Source organism: Protopterus annectens, chromosome 3.part1 (genome assembly GCF_019279795.1).
Source record: "Protopterus annectens isolate FY-2018-M chromosome 3.part1, PAN1.0, whole genome shotgun sequence".
Classification (NCBI taxonomy): domain Eukaryota; kingdom Metazoa; phylum Chordata; order Ceratodontiformes; family Protopteridae; genus Protopterus; species Protopterus annectens.
Genome location: NC_056732.1, coordinates 948730634 through 948756281, shown reverse-complemented (window position 1 = coordinate 948756281; position 25648 = coordinate 948730634). Strand labels below are relative to the sequence as shown.

The 25648-nt window shown below is 44.2% G+C and overlaps 1 protein-coding gene across 1 annotated transcript in view; it reads left to right on the top strand.

Annotated features, from left to right (window-relative positions):
- The window catches only part of RTTN (rotatin), a 3641098-nt gene that overhangs the window by 3245291 nt on the left and 370159 nt on the right, over window positions 1-25648 (top strand). Inside the window, exon 47 of the mRNA XM_044067142.1 lies at window positions 23678-23804. Within this exon, the coding sequence (XP_043923077.1) occupies window positions 23678-23804 (127 nt within the window). The remainder of the gene's footprint in view (window positions 1-23677; window positions 23805-25648) is intronic.

Genomic DNA, 25648 nt, shown 5'->3' with positions numbered 1-25648 from the left:
TTCTAAGGCCAAGAGTACACGCTACACCTAGAAAACCAACGACCCAAAAGCATGCGCCTGCATCCTTGCCACAACATCAAATGCTTTAAATGGCAGAAGACCTTATTATGTTGATTAGAGGAAGTCAGCCTTCCCCTACTAAGAGAAAAAGAGACCTGTCCCCAGCAGCTTTATCAGACCAAGAGTCCGACGACACTGAGGTATCTGATTATGGAGACATGCCTTTATCTGCTTATGAGGATTCAGATGCAGAGGAATCTAGTCCCTCTGCTTCTCCTCCAGATGATTTTTCTTTTGGTGAAACCTTACATACTTTGAGAGCATTTCCAGTGAGAATGCCAGGACTATCCACAGTCTAAAAAGAGACTCAGAGAATTTCTAGACTTGCCACAACATAGGCCTTTAGCAATACCCCCAGTCCTGGATGTTGTGGATGATGTCTTTATGGAATCCAGTTTAACTCCTGATACCTTACCCCCCTGCTTCTATGAAACCAGACAGGTACTACAGAGTTCCTGACTCTCACAAATTCCTTTTCAAAAATCCTACTGCTGACCCAGAGGTCATCTCCCAGGGGCCCAAAGGTATCAAAGCAACTACAGCTAAGAATTGCACTCCTTCGGACAGGGATTCCAGAGCCTTAGACAGATGGGATAAGAAAGTATACACCTCTGCAACTCTAGCCATCAGGGCTTTGAATTGCCAGTTTCATGTGCTGAAGTATCAATAACATATTATGGAACTTATTAAGCAAAAAATAGCTACCTTTAAGGATTGTGCAGAAAATAAAGAATTACAAGAGCTTATGCATTCTGCAAGCCAAGTCAGCAAGCATACATTGCAGTGTGGCTTTGACACCCTAGAAGCAAATTGCAGGGCAGCAGTCACTGGTTCTGTATTGAGAAGGCATGCTTGGCTTAAGGAGCAGACCTTGCCAGACCATGTCAAATCAAAATTACTAGATGCTCCTTTGAATAAGGACAATCTGTTTGGCACCATAGCAGAAGAGTTTCTTAAAAAGATGGAAGAAAAAGCTAAATCTATGCAGATAGTCAAAGATTTCTTGCAAGTACAGCCTCCTAGATTCAGTAGGCACTGCCCCCTCGAACCATTGGTCCTTTCCAGCCCCCTCTAGGCCATCACAAATTAGACCCAGGGGAAACAGACCCCCCCCCCAGACTACAGTCTCAGGGTATGCAGAGATCTAAGCAATGGAGTGCCTCCACTTCAAAAACAGGGAGTGCTAAGCCACCCCCTTATGGGAAGAATTCCCAATGACTTCTCAACTCCACTCCCCACCTCTGCCCAGCAGCTTGTGCCCGTAGGAGGAAAGCTTGCCCATCATGCAAAAAACTGAATTAAATTTACCAAAGACCGATGGGTCCTTAACATTGTATCCCAGGGGTACAAATTTTACTTCCACTCACTACCAACCCCAGTAGGGTTCCCAGATCTTCCTCCAAACCAGTGAGCAGAGGCACAAAAACAAGTTCAATCCCTGCTCTCTATAAGGGCAGTTCAACCTGTTCTTGCGGAACAGAGGGGTCAAGGGTTTATTCCAGACTTTTCCTGGTACCCAGAAAAGATGGCACGTGGCGCCCATTCCTAGATTTTTCCATTCTAAACACCTTCCTGGTGGTACCAAAATTCAAAATGCTCACCCTGCAGCAGCTTCTTCCTATGCTGGCCAAAGATGCCTGGTTAGCTACCCTGGATTTAAAAGAAACCTATCTGCACATCCCTATAAGGGACTCATGCAGGAAATATCTTCGCTTCAGGGCAGGATCTATGCATTATCAGTTCTTCGAACTTCCTTTTGGCTTATCCACTGCTCCCAAAGCATTCACAAAATGCCTGGCTCCAGCAACTGCTTACTGCAGACAAAGAAAAATTATTTACCCTTACTTGGACGACTGACTGATCCAGGCAGGCAGGAAATATTGTTGCAGCACCTGACATTTGTAAAAAAACCTTTTAACCTCCCTGGGGTATACCATCAATGAAAAGAAATCAAAACTAGTACCCAGTCAAAAGATTGTATTACTGGGAGCAAGCTTGGACATAGCATCCCAGATGGCATTCCTTACTCCAGAAAAACAAGCCTGACAGACTATTTCAGTCAAATGGCCACCAGAATCCAGCTATCCGCAAGGAAAATCCTGCAGTTCCTAGGGTTCATGGTTTCATGCATCCTACTAATTCCATATGCCAGACTGCACATGAGGAAACTTCATTGGTACTTAAAAAGTCTTTGGTGCCAACATTCTCAGGACCTGGAAACCGTCATTCCTATCATACCTTGTCTAAGGACAGGGTTTCTTTGGTGGGCAGCAGCATGCAATCACAAGGGACTTCCCTATACTCAACCCCACACCGCCCAGACCCTAACCACAGATGCATCAGATTATGCCTGGGGGCACACCTGGACAACAAGTGCATTCAGGGCCACTGGAGCCCAAGTCAAATTTATCTGCACATAAACCAAGAAGATATGCTAGCTGTGCAGCATGCTCTAACAGCTTTCAGATCCCTACTCTCACCGGGACCCCTGCTAATAAAAACAGACACCACAGTTATGTGGTACATCAACAAGCAAGGTGGAACCCACTCTTACCCATTCTGCAGGCAAGCCATGGCTGTGGACGTGCAGGTCCATCTGCAAGCTCAATTTCTGCCGGGCAAACAAAACTTACTGGCAGACGACTTGAGCAGAAATCTACTAGACCCACACGAGTGGCAGTTAGAGCCCAGCACCTTCAGCCTTCTGATTCAGAAATGGTGAACCCCAGAGGTGGATCTCTGCCTCCCCTTGCAATCACCAGCTCAGCAAATTCTGCACCAGGACACCTCACAGCAGGGCCTGGAAAGTGGATGCCCTATCCTTCCAGTGGGTAAACCTCTCAATCTATGCATTTCCCCCTCTGCCCCTTCTCTCAAGAATATTGCTCAAGATAAGACAGAACAGACCAAGGACAATTCTGATTGCTCCGGACTGGCTACACCAGCACTGGTACCCACTCCTGCGCAACCCGTCACCGGTGCCACCCTGGCAACTACCCCACAGCCCCACCCTGCTCACTCAACAGGGGGGGACATATCTTGTATCCGCAACTGCAAACCTTAAATCTTGCAGCCTGGCTTATTCCTTGAATTCTTCCCCAGTGTCCAGCCTAAGCAAGCAGATAATGGATGTCATTCTTGAAGCCAGAAAACCAAGTACAGGGAAATCCTGTGCTGATAAGTGGAAAAGATATTGCTCCTGGATTCAGTCTAAGGGAGAGGACACAACTCTGCCCTCCCTACCTCTAATCCTGGATTACTTAGCAGATCTACTCCACAGAGGCCTATCCTTTTCTTCCATTAAGATCCATGCCTCTGCCATCTCAGCTTATTACAATTCTGAGCCATCCGTATTCTCTCACCCTCTCATCAAACAGATCCTGAGAGGGGCAAACAACTTAAGGCCACCTAGGAGAGCACCCACCCCTGCTTGGGACCTTAACGTTGTACTAGAAAAGCTCACACTGCCCTCTTTTGAGCCTGCAGCATCAGCAAACTTAAAATTCCTCTCTTGGAAAACAGCATTGCTCCTGGCCATCACTTCAGCGAGAAGAGTGTTTGAGCTACAAGCACTTATGGCCATGGAACCCTTTATTATTTTTCATGCTGACAGGATCTCCCTCAGGACTAATACTTCCTTTTTGCCCAAAGTGGTGTCCAGTGTGGCTCTCAACCAATCTAGCCATTTGCCAATCTTCTTCCCTTATCATCAAAATAAAGGGGAAAGGATCCTTCACTCCTTGGACATGCACAGACAGCTCAGATTCTACCTGGATAGCACTAAGCCCTTTAGGAAATCTGACCAGTTACTACTCAGTTTTGCACCAGGTCCAGAGGGCAAGGCCTTTTCAAAACAGACAATTTCCAAATGGATAGCACATTGTATCCATTTCTGCTACAAACTCCATGGGAAACCAACCCCTCAGGGGGTCAGAACACATTCCACTAGGGCAACTTCTACCTCTTCAGCATTCCTCAGGGGAATCCCTACCAGGGACATTCTGGAGGCTGCTACCTGGAGCTCTGTACACATATTCACTAACCATTACCACCTACCTATATTCTCCAAATCCAGGGCGGGTTTTGCAACAGCAGTCCTGCAGGGCATTGTAGCCAGCCCAAACACTTCTTGACTGCCTCCACCCTTTCTACAGCTTTGGGAATCAACCCAAGTGTGATGACTGCAACAGTGAAATACGAAGAACATAGTACAGTTGTGTACACTTGCCATAAATGTAGATGTTCGAGTGTATTCACTGTTGCAGTCCTGGTTTCCCTTCCTCCAGCCCCCTTCTCATTCTCTCTCTCTCCTGTCTGTGTATACTGTACACCACTTGCAGGGGTATTGGTACTTGTATTTACTTTTTACTGGTGGAGATTTTTCCACCATAGCTTAGCTCCCTACTGGGGTCTCCTGACATTTGGGGCAAGAAAAACTGATGTAATGGTGTCGACTGCCTGTTTTTATACCCCTGACGTCAGACCTGGAGCGACAGCAACCGATGCAGAAATACTAAGTCTCTGGTATTCAGGCTGACTGAGGGCTACCTGCAGGCAGATGACCCAAGTGTGATGACTGCAACAGTAAATACACTCGAACATCTACATTTATGGTAAGTGTACACAACTGTACTATCCCTGCTTAGAGCTGACATTGCCCTTATACCGAAATCTAAGGCCTCACATAAAAAGGCTGCATCCAGCTTGCCCCAGCAGAGGCCTATTGGCTGCCACTCACAAACTCAGACCTATCCACAGGACCTGGTTAGGCTAGCTGAGGATTTGATTACTGTAATCAGATCAAGATACCTTTCTCTCCCAAGTTTTGCCCTGAATCTTCTCCTGGTAAAAGGAAAAGGGCCATTTCCCACCATGAGTCTTCTGATTACTTTGACTCAGAAGATGACCATGAGGAATCCACCTTTGAGGAAGGTTTGCCTACTGCTTCCTGTGGGAATTCATATTCTGATGAGAACCTTGCCTCAGCTTCCCCTCAAGGACATTTTATTTAGTGAGACCTTGAGCACCCTGAGGGAACACTCCAAATGGGAAGCTCAGGCTTACCCACAAAACAAGAACAGTGTTCGAGAATTCCTAAAACTTCTTGTGCATAAACTTCTTTCCATTCCTTCAGTCTTATAGGTAGTGAACAATGTATTGATGGATTATTCCTTGCAGCCAGACTCCCTCCCACTGCCTCTCGGAAACCAGACAGATTTTACAGAGTTCTGGATTCCTATAGGCACTTTTTAAGAACCATGTAGGAGATCATGAAGTGGTTATTCAGGGTCTTAAGGGAGCTAAAGCTAGCACATCAAAAAATCCCTTGCCATTTGACAAAGAACATAGAGCCTTGGATATGTTTGGAAAGAAAGTCTACACCTCTGCTACTCTGGTTATGAGGGCGCTAAATTGCCAGTTTCATATGGTCATGTATCAGGAGACCCTCTTAGGCCAGATGAAGTAAAATTACTGGAGATTGAAAACAAAGTCCTCTCTAAGGAGCTGTTAGACTTGTGCAGCTCCTGTTCTCAAATAGCTAAGCACTCCTTGCACTGTGGTTATGATGCTCTGGAAGCATCCAGCAGGGCAGCAGTTACAGCATACGTTATTATCCTGGTTGAGGGAGTAATTCCTTCCTGAACATGTAAAATCCAGTCCTTTGGATGCTTCTTTGGACAAAGATTACCTTTTTGGGCCTAAGGCTGAAGCAGTGCTTAAAAATATGGACGATATGGCTAAATCCATGCAAACTGTCAAGGACTTTTTTCAGGTTCAACCATCCTGCTTCAGCCATAACTATCCTACCAAACGCTGGTTCTTTCAGGCCACCCAGCCTAAACCAAGACAGAGGAGACCTAGAAAGTATAGGAATCAAAAGCAGTACCAGTGACCAAAACAATGGGAAGCGGAGTCCGATAGGCCTGTTCGATCCCGTCAGCAGGGTCCCAGCAGTGAGTAGTCATAACTCAAACATGAGCCTCCTTTTTCCCCTCCTTCAAGTCACTCCCCCCACATACAGACTAGAAGGACATGTGTGTCTCTTCTTTAAAAAATGGACTGTCATTACTGGGGGTCAGTGGGTATTAAAAATCATAAAAAGAGGCTGCAAACTTTGGTGCAAACAGCCTTTCACTTGCTCGGGCTTCCCAGATGTTCCAACAAATCAAAAAGCAGAGGCCATAAAACAGTTTCAACTCCTGTGTACCCACAATTCTATGGAAGTAGTACACAAACAGTTATAGGGAAAGGGATTTTACTCAAGGCAGTACTGGAGACTTATACTGGACCTGTCAAAACTCAACGGATTCTTGCAGGTACCAAAATTCAAATTGCTAACCATTCCAAAATTGCTGCCTATGATTTCTCCCAATGCCTGCATGGTAACCCTAGATCTGAAAGACGCATACTTCCACATTCCTATAGAAAAAAACTCCCAGGAGATTCTTATGCTTCAGAGCAAGTGTGAAGCTTTATCAGTTTTCTGCTGTGCCTTTTGGCTTGTCTGTTGCACCCCAAGTTATTCACAAAATGTGTAGCCCCAGTGATAGCCTTCTGCAGATCAAAGGGCATTCAGATTTATCCCTACCTAGATGGTTGCGTCATTCAAGAAACAAATCTAAAAAAAAATTCAAAGTGGATTTGCTTTACACCAAAGAAATCCTGGCCTTTCTGGGGTTCACCATCAATATCCAAAAGTCTCAGACCATCCCCACAAACAGGATTGTGTTCTGTCTTCAAAAAGCTTTCCTTCTTTCAGAGAAAGTAAGCTTTCTAATTCAGTACTTCCAACAACTCCTTCACAGGAACAACCACGCTGCCAGAGAGTTCCTCAGAGCTTTGGGCTGCATGGCCTCTTGCATCCTCATGATCCCCCTTGCCAGCCTCCACATGAGGAAGCTCCAGTGATACCTTGGAAATGTGTGATGCCAACACTCCCAATCTCTCAACTTCAGAGTGAAGCTTCTCCCTTGTCTCAGGAAAGAGTTTACCTGGTGAGCCCAAGCCTGCTGCCGCAATCCAGGTCTCCCCTTCAGGATAATTCATCAGAACCAAACTTTGACCACAGATACCTTGGATATAGCCTGGGGGGCTCACTAAAATAAATTATGGACACAGGACAGATGGGACACTTGGTTCAAAAACACACATCAGCAAAAAAGAGCTGTAAGCTTTCCAAAAAGGCCTGATTGCTTTCAAAGACCAGTGAAAACCAGACATACTTCTAGTAAAGACAGACAATACCACTGTTATCTGGTACATAAACAAGCAAGGGTGACACAGCTTTGCTGTTTTAGTCACCTAGCCATGGATCTTTTGGAAGCTGCAAATTCCTTAGGTCTGCACCTCATGGCGCAGTACCTACCAGCATAAAGAAATCAACTGGTGGATCACCTAAGCAGGAGCCTTTCAAACTGTCACAAGTGGCAACTGCATCAGGAAGTTTTTCCTCAACATAGCCAGAGACTTGGATGTGCAAAGATGAGACTTTTTTGATGGAAAAGAAAACTCTTACTTGGAAAAGTTTTGCTTAAGGACCAAAGTCGTCAGCCTGGAGAACCGATGCCTTCTCCTTCCCTTGGGCAGATCTATTCCTCTATGCTTTCCTTCCAGTTCCCTTGCTTCCTAGGGTACTGCTTAAAATAAGGGAGGAAGGGCCAAGGGCCATTCTAATAGTACTAGATTGGCTAAGGCAGCACTAGTATCCCCTAATGCTCAGTCTCAGCAAGAAGGAACTATGGTTGCTGCCCAACAAATAGACCTATTGAGACATAAAAAGGGCAACATCATACACTACAACTTGAACACTTTCAAATTAACAACTTCCCTTAACAAGCAGGTCCTGAACATTCTAAAAGACATCAGGAGACCTAGTACAATAAAATCTTACTCTGCCAAATGGAAGAGATTTACTATATGGTGCAAACAAAAGCGACAGAACCCTCTTCAAACTCAGGTTTCTCTGATCCTTTCATACTTACAAAACTTTTTGACAAAGGGCTTTCTTATTCCTCTATTAAAATTAATTCTTCAGCCATTTCAGCCTATCTGCCCTCTCAAAACCCTCTCTTTATGTTAGTCATGAAACAGTTCCTGAGAGGAGTTATTCCCATTGGACCGCCTAGAAAACCTCCAATTCCCCTGTGGGATCTCGGTTTCATTTTGGAGAAGCTCCCCCTCCCGTTTCTGAGCCAGCTGCTTCCACAGACATGGAGTTCTTGACCTGGAAGATAGCCTTTTTGCTAGCCATTACTTCAGCTGGAAGAGTATCAGAGCTTCAGGCCCTTATATATGTGGAACCTTTCATCACATTCTACCCTGACAGAGCCTATCTTAGGACCAGCCCCTCCTTTATGCCCAAAGTGGTTACAGAGATCTCTTTGAACCAGACCATCCACCTACCTACCTTCTTTCCTGACCCTCAGAATAAGGAGGAAATAATCCTCCACACTTGGACAGAACAAAAAAAAAGTCAGAGTCTGACCATTTTTTGTGGCTTTGCCTGCAGCTATGAGGGGAGACCAGTTTGTAAACAAACAATCTCCAACTGGATCTCCCACTGTATTTTGTATGGAAAAAAAGCCTCCAGACTTTGTGAGATCATACTGCATCAGGGCTACTGCTATGTCTACTGCCTTCTTAAAGGGGTGGCCACTAAGGACATTTTAGAAGCAGCTACTTGGTCCCCTCTGTATTCCTTCACCAAACATTATCACCTTCCTACCTTCTCCAAGTCCAGAGCTGAGTTTCCCACTGCAGTCTTGAATGGCATTCTATCCTTCCCATAAAATTATATCTGCACCCTCTTATCAGCTTTGGTAGTCATCCCATCAGTTAGGACTGCAACAGTGAAACATCAACAACATAGTACGGTTGTGTATACTTACCATAAATGTACATGGTCGAGTGTATTGCAGTATTCTTTTTCTCCCTCATTCCCCTTGTGCCCCAAAGGTTGGGGTGAGCATTTTCCTCTCAAGATCCAGGTTGTTCCCCCTCCTCTTTTCGGATTAGGCTCAAGCTTATGCTCTGCAGTTTCTTGGGATAAGGCCTTTGATGTTAGAAACCAGCTAGGGGTTCCTTACTGTTGGGGGCAAGAATGTATTAAGGTTATGGCTCTGACTGACTCCTTTTATACCTGGGCATCTTGACACTAGTCAGGGCATCTGCCTGCTCCAAGTGGAGGAGGAAATTCTCTGGTAGTCAGGCAGGCCAAGGGTTCCCACAGTAGGAAATCAAATCAGTTGGGACTGCAACAGTGAATACACTCAAACATCTACATTTATGATGTGTAAACAACTGTACTTTCACTCTAGTCCAATTTTATCAGTAATTTATAAACTCATAATCTTATGACATTTACCAAACAGGTATGAATGTGATGCAAGCTGTGCTTCACACAGGTAATTTTGTTCTTTCTTCTTGGTCACAGTCATGCACTAAATTTTAAATATGTTCATATGCATATGCATGTGTGCAGGCTGTTCTTCACACAGGTAATTGTGTTCTTTCTTCTTGGTCACAGACATGCACTAAATTTTAAATATGCTCATATGTATATGCATGTGTGCATGTAATATCTATAGTTAAATAATTAATTGTTCATCCAAATATAAATCAGTCTGCAGCTGTACAACTTCATATTTGCAGTTATTATAATAAGAATTGCATACCTTCCAGTACTCCATGACATGGGTCAATCTGAACTTAATACGTTTCCTGTAATGTACCTCTAAACCCATTTTCTTGAAACGGAAATGCTTGGCAAATATTGCACAAAGCTACTTTGAGTCTATGTAGCATGTGGTACACATTCAGTGGTAACATAGTTTTATGCAGATGTGATATGCACAGAATTACATAAAGCTGTTTCTACAAATGGGCAAACCTTCCTGCAACCCTCTTGGGGATAAAGCCTCTCCATACCCTCTCAGCTTCGTTATTAATATTTTGAAGATGCTGCATCTCTTAAAAGTTGCAAACACAAAAAACGTTTCACTCTTTCTTAGAAATATGTTGCAGTGCCGTATTAAATTTCACAAGAGAAAATTTGAGCTCACAAACACTACTGCAGCTTGTAGTATGGTATCAAGTGAACATGCCATAGCAAGCTTAAAAACAACATATTAAGAGCAGAGCACTTGAAGGTAACCTTATTGGAAATAGTAATACAATACACATTCACAACTTTACAGACCTAATTGGAGTTTCTGTTCCTGTGTACCCCCTTTGGTTCTCATCATACATTTTTTTATTATTTTGAACCTACTTGTCTGCTGACATGTAAAACTGATTTTCATAATTGTGCAGGTAAAATGCCTTAGACACAAGAGGCAGTACACTGCTTATACAGTGCAAGATATTTCTGACCTTGCTTATTCCTGCCATGAGGCAGGCCAGAACCCCTTTAATCATGGTTTGTGGCATCACTGTATGCTGTACAAAACATGCAGTAAAATAGTTCACAGTCAGTTACAAAAACAAAACAAGAAAGAAGTCATTAATTTATATGGAGATGTGCCATGGTTCACCACCCAAGAGCATGAGTTCCTGTAAATATGAGCTGTATTAAAGCTGTCAAATGTAATAGAAAGACACAGTGACTCGTGTATGAGAAGAAATAGGCAGCATCTTTACAGAAAAGTAGATCCGATATTGGAAATCTTTGTTCATTCCTTACTGTTAGGACTTTGGTTCCGTCATCGGAACCAACACAGCCGTTACCAAGCTCGTACCAGCCAAAAACTCTCAGCTAAGGCCCACCCACAATGCCCCTCTCATAGTCTCTTCAGATCTCATTTGCCGTGTTTCTCGTCAGACATGCCAAGCCTTCTCTCAGCTTAGTGTTAGGTTTTTGTGTTTTTTCTCGACTCTAGTGTGTTGTAAGACAGTTTTTTTCTTGTCGTCTAAAGTTATTTCCTATCTCTACTTTGTTCTTTCCTGACTAAGCCCTACCTACTACCTTTGATAGTTCTTTCGTACCATTGTTGGTACTACTCCCTCTCTCCCTGCCTTAGTAGGCCCTCCTCTTACCTTTGGTATTTCTTAGTACCATTGTTGGTACTCTTTCCTCTTATCTGTAAAAAAAAAAAAAAGAATTGCTTTTTTTCATCTTTGTTGTTAGTTATATAGTTTGTTGTGTGATTATACTGTGTATTATGGAGGATAAGGCCAAACTTGGTTTCAAACAATGTGATGTGTGGGCGTTAGTTGCCCAATTCTGATGGTCACACCCAGTGTGTTTACTATTTGGGTGTTGACCACCTTAATGTTTCTTGCGACATTTGTTCTAGCTTCAGCAACCGTACGTTGGCTGAACGCAAGAACAAACTTATCCTTAAGGGTATGTTAAAATCACCCTTTGCTGAGGCTCTTTCTGGGATGGAGGTCTCGCCGCCTCCTAAGCATAAAGACATTAAAAAACATAAGGAGAAACGGAGTCTTTTGGTTCTGACATCCCTGTCCTCCCCGGAACTGAGTCAACACTGGGATTCTACCGCACCGTCAGCACAGACAACTTCGGCACCAGGGTCCTTTTCTTCTCCCTCGGTGCTGCCTTTGATTTTGACTCAGACTCCTTCCACTGTACCGACCTCGGCACCATCTCCCGCGGTGTCGACTTTGTTTGTGACACAGGCCCCGACTACTGTACCTCCATTGACATCTTCCCCGGCCACGGTGCCGATGTCTTACACGGTTCCTCTGGTAATGACTCCTTCAGTTCCGAAGATCGAGCACCTTCCAAGGACTAGATATTCTCCTTCTTATGATCCCTTTTTGGGACAGCAATTTATTCCCTTTCTTGAGAGACCTGACTCCCCATCGGCAGCGTCCTTCAGATCCACCAGGTGTCTTTCGGAACAGGATGTAGTGAGGATTGTGGACCAGCTTCTGGCAGCTAGAGGATTAACCACCTGGACCAGGTCTTCCCTCCCCCTTGGAGCAGAAGTTTTCACGGCGTGTTCTCCTCTCTATCCTCCTCCGACCTCCACCCGGTTTTCAGATACTTCGGTACCGATGGCCATCCCAGTACATACTGTCTCGGCGCTGACCACGGAGCCTTCCCTCTCTGCACTGATTACTCTTGGTGCCACAGCTCCTTTGGAACTAGGGCACTCTCGGAGCAGTGATTGGGCTGTCGGCACTGTGGCACCTAGGTCGGCGCCGATTTTTTCTGTGGTGCTATCTATGGCCATGGCCCTCCCGGCAGCTGCCGCTCCTCTCGGAGCACCTCACCTGGAGGCGGGCTCCTGAGGGCGGGGTGTGAACCCAGTTCTGAGGTCATCCTTCGGTTCCGGGCTCCCATCCCTCCTCGGGTGGACCTGCTTTCCAGGTGATGGAGGGGGTCCTTGCTTCAACAGGCTTGCAGTTTACACCATTGTCTTCGGAACCAGAACCCCCTCTAGCTTGCAGCTGTCTCAGCCTCCTACTCTGGAACCATGATCACAGGAGCCGCAAGACTTGCCTTCCAAGGGAACCCTTTCTCCGGAGTCCTCCTCAGAAGATCCCACTGGGGAGTCACCCCAGAAGAAACTTTGCAAGAGGAACCATCTTGATTCCCCTGAGGAATCCATCACTGAAGACACCGATTGTAATGAGGGAGAAGGGTCCCCACGGTCTTCCCCAGAAGACATCTCATTTGGAGACATTCTCAAGATCCTCAAGCAGAGGGGAGACTGGAAGCCCTCCAACCCATTTGAGGAATCGGTGTTGTTGCAGGCTTTCTGTGCTCGGCCATCTACTTCCTGGGTGACCCCATCTGCAGATGACCTCATTCGACTTATTGTGCAGCATGCCTGGAAGGCCCCGGACAACATAGAACCCGTCCCTCGGAGGCCAGATCAAATTTTTTCCACCCTGGAAGACCAGCCCAATTGGTCGAAACAGCTGGTAGTCGATTCCATGGTCATAGCGGTGGCCACCAAGAAGGAACTGGTGGAAGATAGTTCCACCGTTCATCCCCCGAACAGGGAATCTCGGGCTATGGACAGACTGGGGAAGTGAACCTACGCTTCAGTGACCTTTGCCATTCAGTCGCTGAATTACCTGGCACACTTTATTCCCCTACAAAGAGACCTAATTTCAGAAGTGTCTACCTATTTGGTGGAGGTACTGTCTGAGGAGGTGCGTGATACTGTTTCCTCTCAGCTAGCTACCTTGGAATCAGTCTTGAACTCCTTGATGCGCTTAATTTCTCACACTACCAAGGAGGCAGTTCGAGCAGCTGCATCAGGCATCGTTATGAGACGACATGCTTGGATGCATTTGTGTGACTTCGCAGACCCCTTTAAAATCTTACTTTGTCAACGTGCCAATTGACGAATCTTCCCTTTTTGGTCCCAAAGTAAGAGAGACACTTTCACATAGTGAGAAGGACGGAAAGACCCTGTCTGCTGTGGGCATACGTTTTTCCACCCCAAAGAGGTTCTATTCCAGGAATCAGAGGAGAGGAAAATTGTGGTTCAAGAAGTCCCAAGGATCTTTTTGTGACACTCGTGACGAGCAATCCCCCGGGGCAGAGGGGGCAACTCATCTGGAAGATGCCCCTTTCTGGGCAGAGGGTGTCCGTGTAACCAGGGCGCTAGAGATTCCTTCTCTGGCAGACCCCTCCAATGCTCCTGAACAGCGGTCTGATTGCTTTCCTCTGGAAGCAGTCAGGATCGATTTTCCCTGCACCTACAGGCCTGGCAACTCATAACAACAGATGCGTGGGTGCTGAGGATAATATCCAGAGGCTATCATATCCCTTTCAACCTCACTTCCAGACCTGTGAAACGAATCTCCGATGTCCCACCCAGTCAGAGGGAGGTCGCAGCCTTAGAAATCGAAAAGCTGCTAAGAAAAAGAATCATCCAACCAGTCCCACCAGACCAAAGAGGATCCGGCTTTTACTCGAGGTTCTTTTTAGTGGCAAAAAAGACAGGGGACTGGAGACCAATCCTGGATCTCAGTTTACTAAACAAATTCATCAAACCTCAAAAATTGTGGATGGTCACAGTACAGTCCATTCTCCTCTTTCTGGGGAAGGACAACTGGATGTGCTCTGTAGACCTCCAGGATGTGTATTACCGCATAAAAATGGACAAACGCTCCAGGAATTTTCTCCGCTTCTGGCTGGGAGCCAATCATTATCAGTTCAGGGTACTGCCCTTTGGTCTCTCGACAGCCCCCAGAGTGTTCACCAAATGCATGGCAGTCGTAGTAGCTCATCTCCGACTACAAGGATTCCAGGTGTTTCCATATCTAGATGATTGGCTCCTTACCCCCACGACCAGGAATCTTCTCATTCTCAGTCTCTCTTACACTCAAGGCCTTGCTCTTTGCCTAGGTATCATGATCAACATGGACAAATCACACGTCTCCAACAAGAGCACTTGAATTCATTGTAGCGATCTTTGACACAGTGTCCTGTCAAGCTTCCCTCCCCCCTCACAGGCTTTCAAAAATAAGAAACAAGATTTATGTCCTCCTCCCGCAGATATTTGTACCAGCATGCCATGTACTACAACTATTGGGCTCTATGGCAGCAGCCATTACTTTGGTACCACTGCCGAGGTTGCACATGAGACTATTGCAGTGGCTCCTCTCATCACAATGGTTGATTTTAACTCACCCACTCAACCACATGATACGTCTTACAAATCTTTGCAAGAAACAAATGGTTTGGTGGATGAAGCCAGAATCAAATCTTTGGTGTCAACCGTTCTGTCTTCCCCAGCCCAGGGCCACGGTGACCATGGACGCTTCCCTGTTTGGGGGGGGGGGGGGCATATCCAGGGAAAGACCGTCCAAGGCATGTGGTCCCCCATGGAGGCCAATTTGCACATAAATGTCCTGGAATTGAGGGCAGTTCTCTTAGCATTGCAAGCGTTCCACACATCCCTTCCTTCCGGGACCATTGCAGTTCAGTCGGACAACATGTCAGTCGTCTGGTACATCAGCAAACAAGGCGGAACCAGATCTTACCCCCTGTGTTGGGAAGCCATGAGAATTTAACATTGGGAGATGGCTTCCAACCCCTTTCTCATAGCAATGCACATTCCCAGGACAGACAATCTGAGCAGGAACATTTTGATGCCTCACGCGTGGTCCCTCAATCCTATAGTAGTGGATCTGATCTTCTGCCATTGGGGCAGGCCTTGCTGCACCTTTTTGCTTCTTCCCTAAACAACAAAAGCAGAAGCTATTTTGCCGTGATCCTCCCTCAGGGGGGAGGCACCGAGGGATGCTCTGATGCACGATTGGCCCCCGGATCTACTGTATGCCTTTTCTCCATTTCCCCTCATCCCGAAATTCCTTCAGAAAGCTCAAAGGTTGAGAAGCAGAGTGATCCTTATTTGCCCCATCAAGTCTGGTTCCCTTTCCTATGGCCTCACTTGATTTGCAGCCCGTGGGTCCTGGATCAATACCAAGGTCTGCTGTCTCATCCTCAGGGACTGATTCACCCCAATCTCCGCAGCCTCAAGCTCACAGCTTGGTTTCTCCACTTCCGATGATTGCCATGCTACCTCATATTTCATTCCCTGTTCACGAGATTCTTCTGGCTTTGCACAAACCTTCCACCAGAAAAATGTATTCTAGTAAGTGGACTAGGTTCTGTACCTGGGCCAAAGAACATAACATAGATCCCATTTCCATGCCTATTCAGAAGATCCTACATTACCTGACTACCCTATTTACACGCAGGATCTTCAGCATCGACAATTACACTGCATTTAGCAGCTATTGCAAATATTCACAATGGAATTGACAATGCATCTGTTATGTCACACCGACTGTGCAAAACCTTCATGATAGGAGTATTATATATTAAACCTCCAGTCAATCCTCCTATAGAGCCATGCGACTTGACTTTGGTGCTTCAGTCATTAACAAGTCCCCCTTTCGAGCCTTCTAATGCCTGTGATATAAAATTTTTGTCTTGGAAAACTCTACTTCTAGTAGCGCTTACCTCAGCGAGAAGAATATCTGAGTTGCAGGCCTTGAGTGTCAAGAGACCTTACTTGATTTTTCATAGGGAAAGAGTGTCCCTACGTACTGACCTCTCCTTTTTGCCCAAGGTCATTTCTGGGTTTTCCATTAATCAGTCTGTTGACCTACCGGTTTTCTTTCCTCACCATTCAAATAGAGGGGAATACCTTCTGCATACCCTCGATGTTCATAGGCAACTTTGTTTCTACTTGGACAAAACCAAATCTTTCAGAAAAACAGATCAATTGTTTGTGGCCTTTGCAGGACCCAGATTGGGTAAGCCTGTTTCCAAAATGGCTTTATCTTCTTGGCTCAGAAATGCCATTACTTTCATCTACCACCAGAACAAAGTGTCCTTACCTTCCAAAATAAAGGCTCACTGTACTAGATCGATGGCTACTTCAGTGGCTTTTCATTACAGAGCCTCTATGGATGATATCTGCGCAGCACCCACTTGAGCAGGACCTCATAATTTTATCACTCATTACAAATTGGATTTGACCATCAGGAGACACGCATCTTTTGGTTCTATGGTGCTCAGGAATGTCCTTCCTTAGGGTCACCCAGGACTCAAGTAGCTGGGGACTCAGTCCTAGCAGTAAGGAATGAATAAAGATTTACAACATCAGATAAAGAAGTTATGTCTTACCATAACATTCCATCTGTGTTGTAGATCTTTATTCATTCATTACTTCCCGCCCTCCTTCCCCCTGCCTGGACTCCTGGTGGACTTTAGGATTTCCTTATTAGTGAAGGTATCTGCTCAGACAAAGCCACCTACTATCACTATTATTACTTCTATACTGTAATAGCGGGCAAACTCGATCTGAAGAGACTATGAGAGGGGCATTGTGGGTAGGCCTTAGCTGAAAGTTTTTGGCTGGCACGAGCTTGGTAATGGCCGTGTCGGTTCCGAGGATGCAACCAAAGTCCTAACAGTAATGAATGACTAAAGATCTACAACATACATGGAATGTTATGGTAAGACATAACTTCTTTTTTATCAACAAAATAGGTCAGTTACAGTCAAGCAGAGACATGATCAGCATAACACAGTAAAGCAGTAACAGGCATCCTTGGGGTGGATAGTGCCATGAAATGCATACTGCTCTCTTTGCTTGAACCTACCTGTAAACATGCCTGACCCTTACTCAAGGAGGCTGACATTCAGCAGTGAAATACATAATTATGCAGTGCAAAGCCTATTAAATAATTCAATGAGGTTGGGTAGTAATGCCAAATGTTCATAGAATTTGCTTTACCAGAGCTGGAGAGGCAAGAAGATTTGGCAGTGACTGACACCAATTATGGATTTTGTTGCAGTATACAAGCAGAGCAGAAGGACAAACTGACCTCTAAATGATCAGCAAGGGCAGTGTATGTGTGTACCAAAGAGGGACAGTTAATACAAGGCAGTGTCCTAGCCTGCAGCAGGACAGTTCATGATTGTCACAAATGTAGACATGAACAGGAAAACATAGCAGCCAAATAGTTCTCAGCTTTGGTTTGAAATTTGCCCTGCAGTACATATAGTTAATTTTCATGGAATACTTACCAAGGGCCATGTCAACAAGCTACATAAATTATTAGAATAATGCACTGAGTTTCATAAATGCCTATAGTGATACACAGAGCTGTTGTATACACAGGAATAACTTAGTTTCATGACCTGCATTGATACATATAGCTGTATGATTGGCTAATATAGCCCCCCCCCAACATTTTTTACTGTTTTATTTTTGCCCATTATGTCTTATTGCAGCACTCCTAGTGCTCTGTAAAAATGTATTCAATACTGACAAATGCTCACGTCTGTTCTTTTTTTATATAGTGTATTTCCTGTTGTCAGTCTTATCTGGGACTGCAAACGACAGTAAGAGTGGGGATTGTTTCTTTAATATCTGCCTGTCCTCCATGTGAAACACCATCACCTCTGAGATTCTTCAGTCTAATGCCATACATGTCTATTAGCAAATCTCCCGTGAGTATGTACACTTGTAATGCTGTATGACGTTCTCAGTAGTCATCATTTCATTTAGACCTTATTAGATACTGGTGCTTTTGGAGTTTTCTTATCTGGTCTTAGTTCTCTTCTTCCCACCTAAAATGTCTTCTTAAGAGGCATCATAGCTTTAGCTCACCTTAGCAGTTAATGTTCCAGCCTGCATAGCTATCCTTGGTTCTGGTACTAACCAAGGCTGTTTTACTTTTAATCCATGTAACCCAGTGTCTGATTACTGACTGTGCACATTTCTTTGGTGGGGGATGCCGAAGTCCTTCCAGGATCAATGTTGCGGTATTACAGACAGATGGAATATACTGTTAAGGATAGCCATATATCTGGCCAGCAGACCAAAGCTTGGGCACCTTCCCATCGCAATGTATGTCCAACGTATGGCTTAAGCCCAATGACAGCAGGTACATATAGGATGTATGGGCACGAATTACTTTAGAGCTTGTTTGCCAGCAGCCCGAATGCAAAACTTCAATTCATCTTCGGTCTGTGTGATGTATGATTGATACAGCTACCTAGCCATTGAGCAGATAAATACCTCATTGTGGACCCTTCCTACTCTTATTGTTGCTTCTCACTTTATTGTACATGTAGTCATAGAGGGGAAGATTGTGACTGTGGGGGGCAAATTCCTCACAGGCATCACCATTTGAAGTGTGTTTTTTTGTTTGAGAACAGGATATAATTGCAAAGATGTCCACATTACTAAACAAGAAGCCTAAGAAGGCTAAACACAAGGCTTCTGTTATCCAGTCTGACCCAGACATGTATGTTGTGTCCATTGATGAGTCCCTGGACTGTCCAGGTTCGGCTGCACTCTGTATCTCGACCCCACCAGAGGCTAGTTTGGGGCAGCCAACTTACACATCCACTGCAGCTACCCAAATGACTACTTCAGATAAGATAGGGTAATCTCAGCTGGTTATGTCTGAGGGACCTGGAGGGTATTTCTCAGTTTTTAGTTAGGTTGGAAGTACCCAGATTCCCAGTTGAAGTCTGTCAGGGCTCTGCGACATGCTTTGTTCAAGCAGATGTCCCCTTTAAAAAAAACAGACCACCAAACATACTTCTCCTGAGACAATAAGTCATCCTCAGAAAGAATGGCAAGAGTTTACACAAGGGGTGTTTAAAACTGTTATGTTTTTCAAGCCCCTCAATATTTTCAGGCTACTGCTGTTGCCATTCTTCCTCCTTCTTAAAATGACAGAGGGACTCTTTTGAAGATTAGGATTTAAAAGATGATTCTTTGGCATATTTCTCTCAATTGCATTCTCCTATGGCATTTGCTTCTGATGAAGATGACACCCTTCACTGGATTTTCCTTTAAGTGGAACTGTCTTTTGGAGTTACTATGGTTAAAATGATGCAGCATTTTAAATGGAGTGACACTAAGATCACTGATGCTCAGCAGAGATACTATGATCTTTTGGACATGAGTGTTCCCAGACTGTCTGCCATTCCCCCAGTCGTGTTGGCTCTTTTGGATAACTTTACTAAATCCGAAGGTAATGCTACTCAATGCTAGAAGTCTAAACCTCAAAATGCACTCTCTCGAGGCACTTCTAAAAATTGAGAACATCGATATCTGTGCAGTAACTGAGACCTGGTTCAAGGTTCCAGAGAGCACCCCTGCAATACCAGGCTGCAACTCTTACCACACTTTTCGGCCACCAAACCAGGATCGAAACACTAAAGGTGGAGGGGTGTCCATATTCACTAAGGATATTCACACCACCAGGCTAGTTGCCCAACACAATGCATCTGAAATTCTCCAGGTGCAACTAACACTAGGTAAAGACTACAATCCAAATTGTAGCTTGCTACAGATCCCCCACCATGCCCCAAGATTCTCACTACACCTTTCTAAACATACTGAAAAATATTAAGATACAACCAAACACCCTAATACTGGGTGACTTCAACTACCCTTCCATTAACTGGGAAAACTACTCCTGTACCAACACCTTTGCCCAACGGTTCTTGGAATTCATAAATTCCAAAGCCCTGGATCAACTAATCCATTGTCCCACCAAGAGCTCCAATATCCTAGACCTGATCATTACCAAAATGGGAAATCGATGCTCCACACCTATGGTCACCCCCTCGTTGGTCAGGTCAGACCATAAGATCATCACTCTTAACATCCACATCCCACCTGCACCCCCTAGCAAGGAAACATCCATAAAAAACTTCTCCAAAGCAAGTTCATGCTACTCAAGTCAGAAGTGACAAACTTCATGACACCCATGCAGACGGGAACTGAAAGTTCAACTGCTAAGTCCTACACTAAGGCACTGTACGAGCACATCCACTCATGCATGAATCGTGCTATCCCAAATAGAACCAAGATGCTCTCCTCCAAAAAAATTAAGCCAATCTGGTGGTCCCCTGCCATAAACAAACTTTACAACAAAAGGAAGAAACTGTTGCAGAAAAGAAGAAAATCCCAGGATGCAAAAAACTCCCTTACCAGCCTCAGTAAGAAGCTGAGATCCCTCATAAAATCCTCCAAAGCTAGTTACGAAAATAAAATTGCCAAAGATCCCAAAAGCATCCACAAGGCATTCTATAACTATGTCAAGAATCTAAATGGCAATGCTCAGATCTGCTCTGAGCTACAACAGAATGGCATTAAATATACTGATCCCAGGGATATTGCCAATATCCTGGCAGATCGATTCAGTGCTAACTTTACCCCCCACCCCCTAAATGGCCCATCTCAGTACCGGACGATTGCCACATTCTGGTAATAACGGCCATACAGGTAAAAAACACACTCTCCAAAGCTAAGAATACAGCATCCATGGGACCAGATGACATCCCAGGCTGTGTACTACATGAACTACAAAATGAACTGGCACCTCACCTAAGTGTCATGTTTAAGCATAGCCTCACCTCAGGCTTCGTGACCACTGAGTGGCGCACAGCCACAGTTATCCCACTCCACAAGGGAGGATCCACCTTGGATCCCACGAACTACCGCCCCATCAGTCTGATGAGCCTGATCTGTAAGGCCATGGAACGTATTATCATGGAACTTATAAACAAAGACATTGGCAACGTTCAAACACTGGACCCCACCCAGTTTGGGTTCGTGAAGGGCTGATCTTGTCTCCTGAACCTGATTGACTTCTTTGAATCAGTCTCCAGAGCTGTGGATGAGGGTAAGGCAGTCCACACAGCCTATCTGGACCTCGCCAAGGCCTTTGACACCATCCCCCACTCTGGAATCATAGATAAACTTACTAAGCTGGGCATTAATCCCTATGTCACTCGCTGGGTTGCCAACTGGCTTACTGACAGAACCCACACACTAAAAGCAGCTGACTCCAAATCCAGCTCCAGACAAGTGACAAGTGGAGTACCTCAGGGTTCAGTCCTGGGACCACTCTTGTTTGGCATCTACTTTTCTGAAGTACAGGCCAATACTAAGGGACTCTGGCTAACAAAGTTCGCAGATGACTGCAAACTGGGAGCCATTATTGAATCTCCAAATTATGTGGATACTCTACAAAAGGGCCTTACAGAAACAGATGCTTGGTGCCAGGGCCATGGGCTCAAGCTCAATGACAAGAAATGTATAGTTATCCCCTTTGGGAAAAAACATATACCTGTGAATTACCACATAGGTGGCAGTACACTAAACACCAAAAGTGTGATAAGAGACTTAGGGACACAGGTGGACAGTGGTCTCACCTTCGATAACCGCATCAGTCAGGAAATCCTTCTATGTGGCACACCTCATCACTAAGGGCTTTTCATCCAGAAAATAAAGAGGTCATTGTCCCACTGTACTCATCCCTCATTAGACCCATTATAGAATACAATGCCCCATTTGGTATGTACCTCTCAAGACACCTGCAACAACTGGAAAGGTCGCAGAAATACCTCACTAAAAGAATCACAGGCCTAAAGCAGATGCCCTATGCTGACTGCCTTAAAAAACTCCAGCTATACTCTGTCGCATATCGTCTACTCAGAGGCGATCTCTGCTTAACATACAAGGCCATGTCAAACCCAGAGCTGTTGGACATGCTACACTTAAAGAAATCCCAATCCCTCAGAGCCACACTCTCCAGGGATCTAAACCTTGTCATCACAATAAACAAGACATGCTGGAGGGATAGGTTCCTGACCCAGAGTCTCCCCAGACACTGGAATAGACTGCTCATGCATGTCAAGCAGAGCGCCTCTTTGGCCTTCTTCAAAAGGAACCTTGACGATTGGATGGAAGAAAGGAAATTCACCCCTGGGATCACGTCAGTCGCTCTGCTAGACAGAGGTCCAGGGAAGTAAATAGTGTGGGAAGAAATAGCCAGGGAATTGTTATGGCTAGGCTTGTATAGGCCCTAGGGCCGATAGCCTAGTACCAACCTATGAACCTATGCCTCTTTAAATCCCGAGACCCAACCACCTGCTCCATAGAAAAATAATAGATTTTATAAGGTGCCTGATGTTCAGCAATTCCTCTACAAAAAAAAAAAAAAAAACTGTTCTGGCTATGCTGTGATTTCTCTTTCTAATGAGAAGCCAACCAAGCCTATTGCCCTACTTAATGTTTAGCCTACAGACAAGTGGTAGCAGGACTATGGACAGTTAAACAGGTTTGTACCTCTGCTACCTTAGACTTTAGAACTATTAACTACCTGATCCATATGACTAGGTATCTCCTATTAATCCTTTCTAATCTGGGTGATGTGATTAATGGCTTGCCAGAATCCGAAAACAAGTCTTCTGCTGTGTCTTTACTAATGCTGTGTCTCAGTTGGCCAAGCAGTCTATTAAGGGTAGTTATGATGCTGTTGATGTAGCTTCTAAAGCGGCTGCTTCTGGATCTCTTATATGCAGATGTTCCATTTTTACAAGATGTGAAGGCCAAATTCCTGGATTTCCCTGTGGATGAACATTATCTTTTTGGCTCTGCGGCTGCAGATCTTTTCAGATCCTTACAAGAAAAGGAAAAAGTTATGCAAGACTTGAAATATTTGCTTTCCCCAGTCCCCGAGTTCCAGGGGAATTATCTAGTTAAGGCTGGCCCTTTTATCAGGAGAAATAAAAAAAAAACTAAGTTAGTAAAAATAAGTTAATTCCACCACAACTTCCATACTCACTAGTAATTATATGCAGGAAATCCCTGTAGTAGCTACCTGGAAAACAACACATTTTCATTTTTCATTGTAGCATCAACACACAGTTCATAAGTGTATTATCTTAGATATGTTTTTTCTTGTCTTTTCACCAGTAGGATGTATACCTCTTCCCTTTTCGCCACTGATCTGCTAGAATCAATTAGATTTTACATGTTGCATTTTATGTACCTCTTAGTCAAATAGTTCCTTGTTAGAAGTAGTAGCTGGAGATTGCTAAATTCTTTAGACACATGGCCCTGTGCTGACAGTAATGTTACAAATTACTAACGGGATATATTGCACAGATATTTGATGGTGGGAGGATCTTATCTTCTAGATCAAGAACTACTGATGTGACTTTGCGCATTACGTTTCTGATTATAATGTGGCTGTAAGAGCATAACTGTTATTCCTGTTCATTTAGACATGCTTCAAAATTTATTTTTGATTTTGGATATGCTAATTTGCATACAATTATTTATTAAATTCAATTTGATTGCAGATTGCAGCAGTAGAGTCTCGTCTAGCCATCATTATTTACTCCTTGTGGCCTTGGTTTGTGATGGATGATGTTCTTATGCAGGCAGCATTACAGCTGCTCTCTGTCTTCACAGCAAATTGCCCTGCAGGTGAGAAACCTCTGCTTCTTATGTGTGTGGGTACCATAATTTCAGGTTAAGCAAAAAAAAAATGTCTTGACTGATAATAAATCTACTCTTTGCCACTGGTTCACTGTATTCACTAAGTGTTGATGTTGTTATGGGAGATAAGAATAAGCTACTTTAATGTTGCATATTGCAGTTTATGCAATTTGTCTATGAACCAGCTTTTGGTTAGTATATGTGGTGGCTCTAGGCTTCTTTTCTTGCCAGGGCATGTAGGATGTGGGGAGAAACAACACCATACCAGTAAAGAATACAAAATACATGGTAATAACTCACCCATGATCCGTAGTTAAAAATAAAAAGAGAATTTCTCTGTGGAAAAAAAAACAGTGAATGACATAATCTTACAAATCCTGGCAATATTCACAACACAGAAAAACTTCTGATTTGTCGTGGTTAAGGATTATGGTTTGGATAGAGTACTTTTTTGCTAGTGCAACGAGTCAAGGGTGTAGCTACCAATATAAAAGAGTTGGGAAATATCATACAAAAGACATTTGTGCCTCATTAGAAAGAGAAAACATATCCATCCACAACCCCCTTTTCCCATTTTTGCACATGGGGTCAAGGTATCACTTCAACAGTGACACTCATCTAGAGCCAAGGTTCACTCCACCAAGTGGCTAGCCCTGCTGCAGTTTTTCTTCCATTGCGCACGCACACACACACACACACACACACACACACACACACACACACACACACACACACACACCCCTATCGCCATTTTAGTGTTCAGTCTACATACTGCATGTTTTTGGAATGAGAGCACCTGGAGAAAAAGACACTCTAACATAGGCAGGACATGCCAACTCTGCACATATGGTACCCCAGCAAAGAATCAGACCAGAGAATCTCTTGCTATGAGGCTACAGTGCTATCCACTGTGCCACAGAGTAGCCCAAATTCAAGAAAAAAATTTGGACTTTTTTGTTTTGCGCTGCGTTGTACAGAAAATATGTTTAAACAATTACAGCACATTTTGCAAACTTTCAAGATAAAACACATCTTCCTACTGCAGACACAAATGAATAGTAAAGTAATTTAATTGTCTGTTAATAGTTCTTTGAATGTGAAGCAAGGGTGGTCAGCTAACAGTTCATGGATTGCAAAAATAGTTTTGACACCACAGGAAGAATGTGGGAGGGGGGGTCTCTCAACACTTGAATTAGAAATTGGAAGCCTTAAAGCATGAAGTTCAGCTAGATAAAGAGATAGGATCTGCTCTGAGAATACATATCGGAGTTATTCAAGAAAAAAAGTGAAAATGAAAATAGGTTCCAGAAGCTATGCAAGAGACTTGTAACTCAACACTGCTGCTGTTCAGTTTACATGGAAGTTAAAAAAAAAATAATAATAATTTCCTTATGTCTAGCATGACTTGTATAAAGGTGGCTTTTAAATGGACTTTGGCTGAAAAACTTCAAGATCATGTTCCAGTGGCGGGTCCATTGAAATATAATAACCATAACTACTTGATGATTCTGATGCAGTAAAACAGTCAAGAGTAAAGCGATAATAGTGAAATAGCTGAGATATTGCTGCAAGCATATTTATTTATTTATTCATACATGCTTTTTTTTTTCTGACCAGTTTAGTCCCACAAGGCCAGTAGCCTCTTTTCAGCAGAGACTTGAGGTGGTATTCATACTGACTAGGGGAGACTGGGAACTTCTGATATTCTTTTTAAGTGCCAAGGAATCTTTTTATATCCACCTAACTAAACTACCAGCAATTCAGGAAAATGGGACCTCAGTTTATCATCTTATCTGAAGAACAGCACACCCAGGTGTGCAGTGCTGCACTTC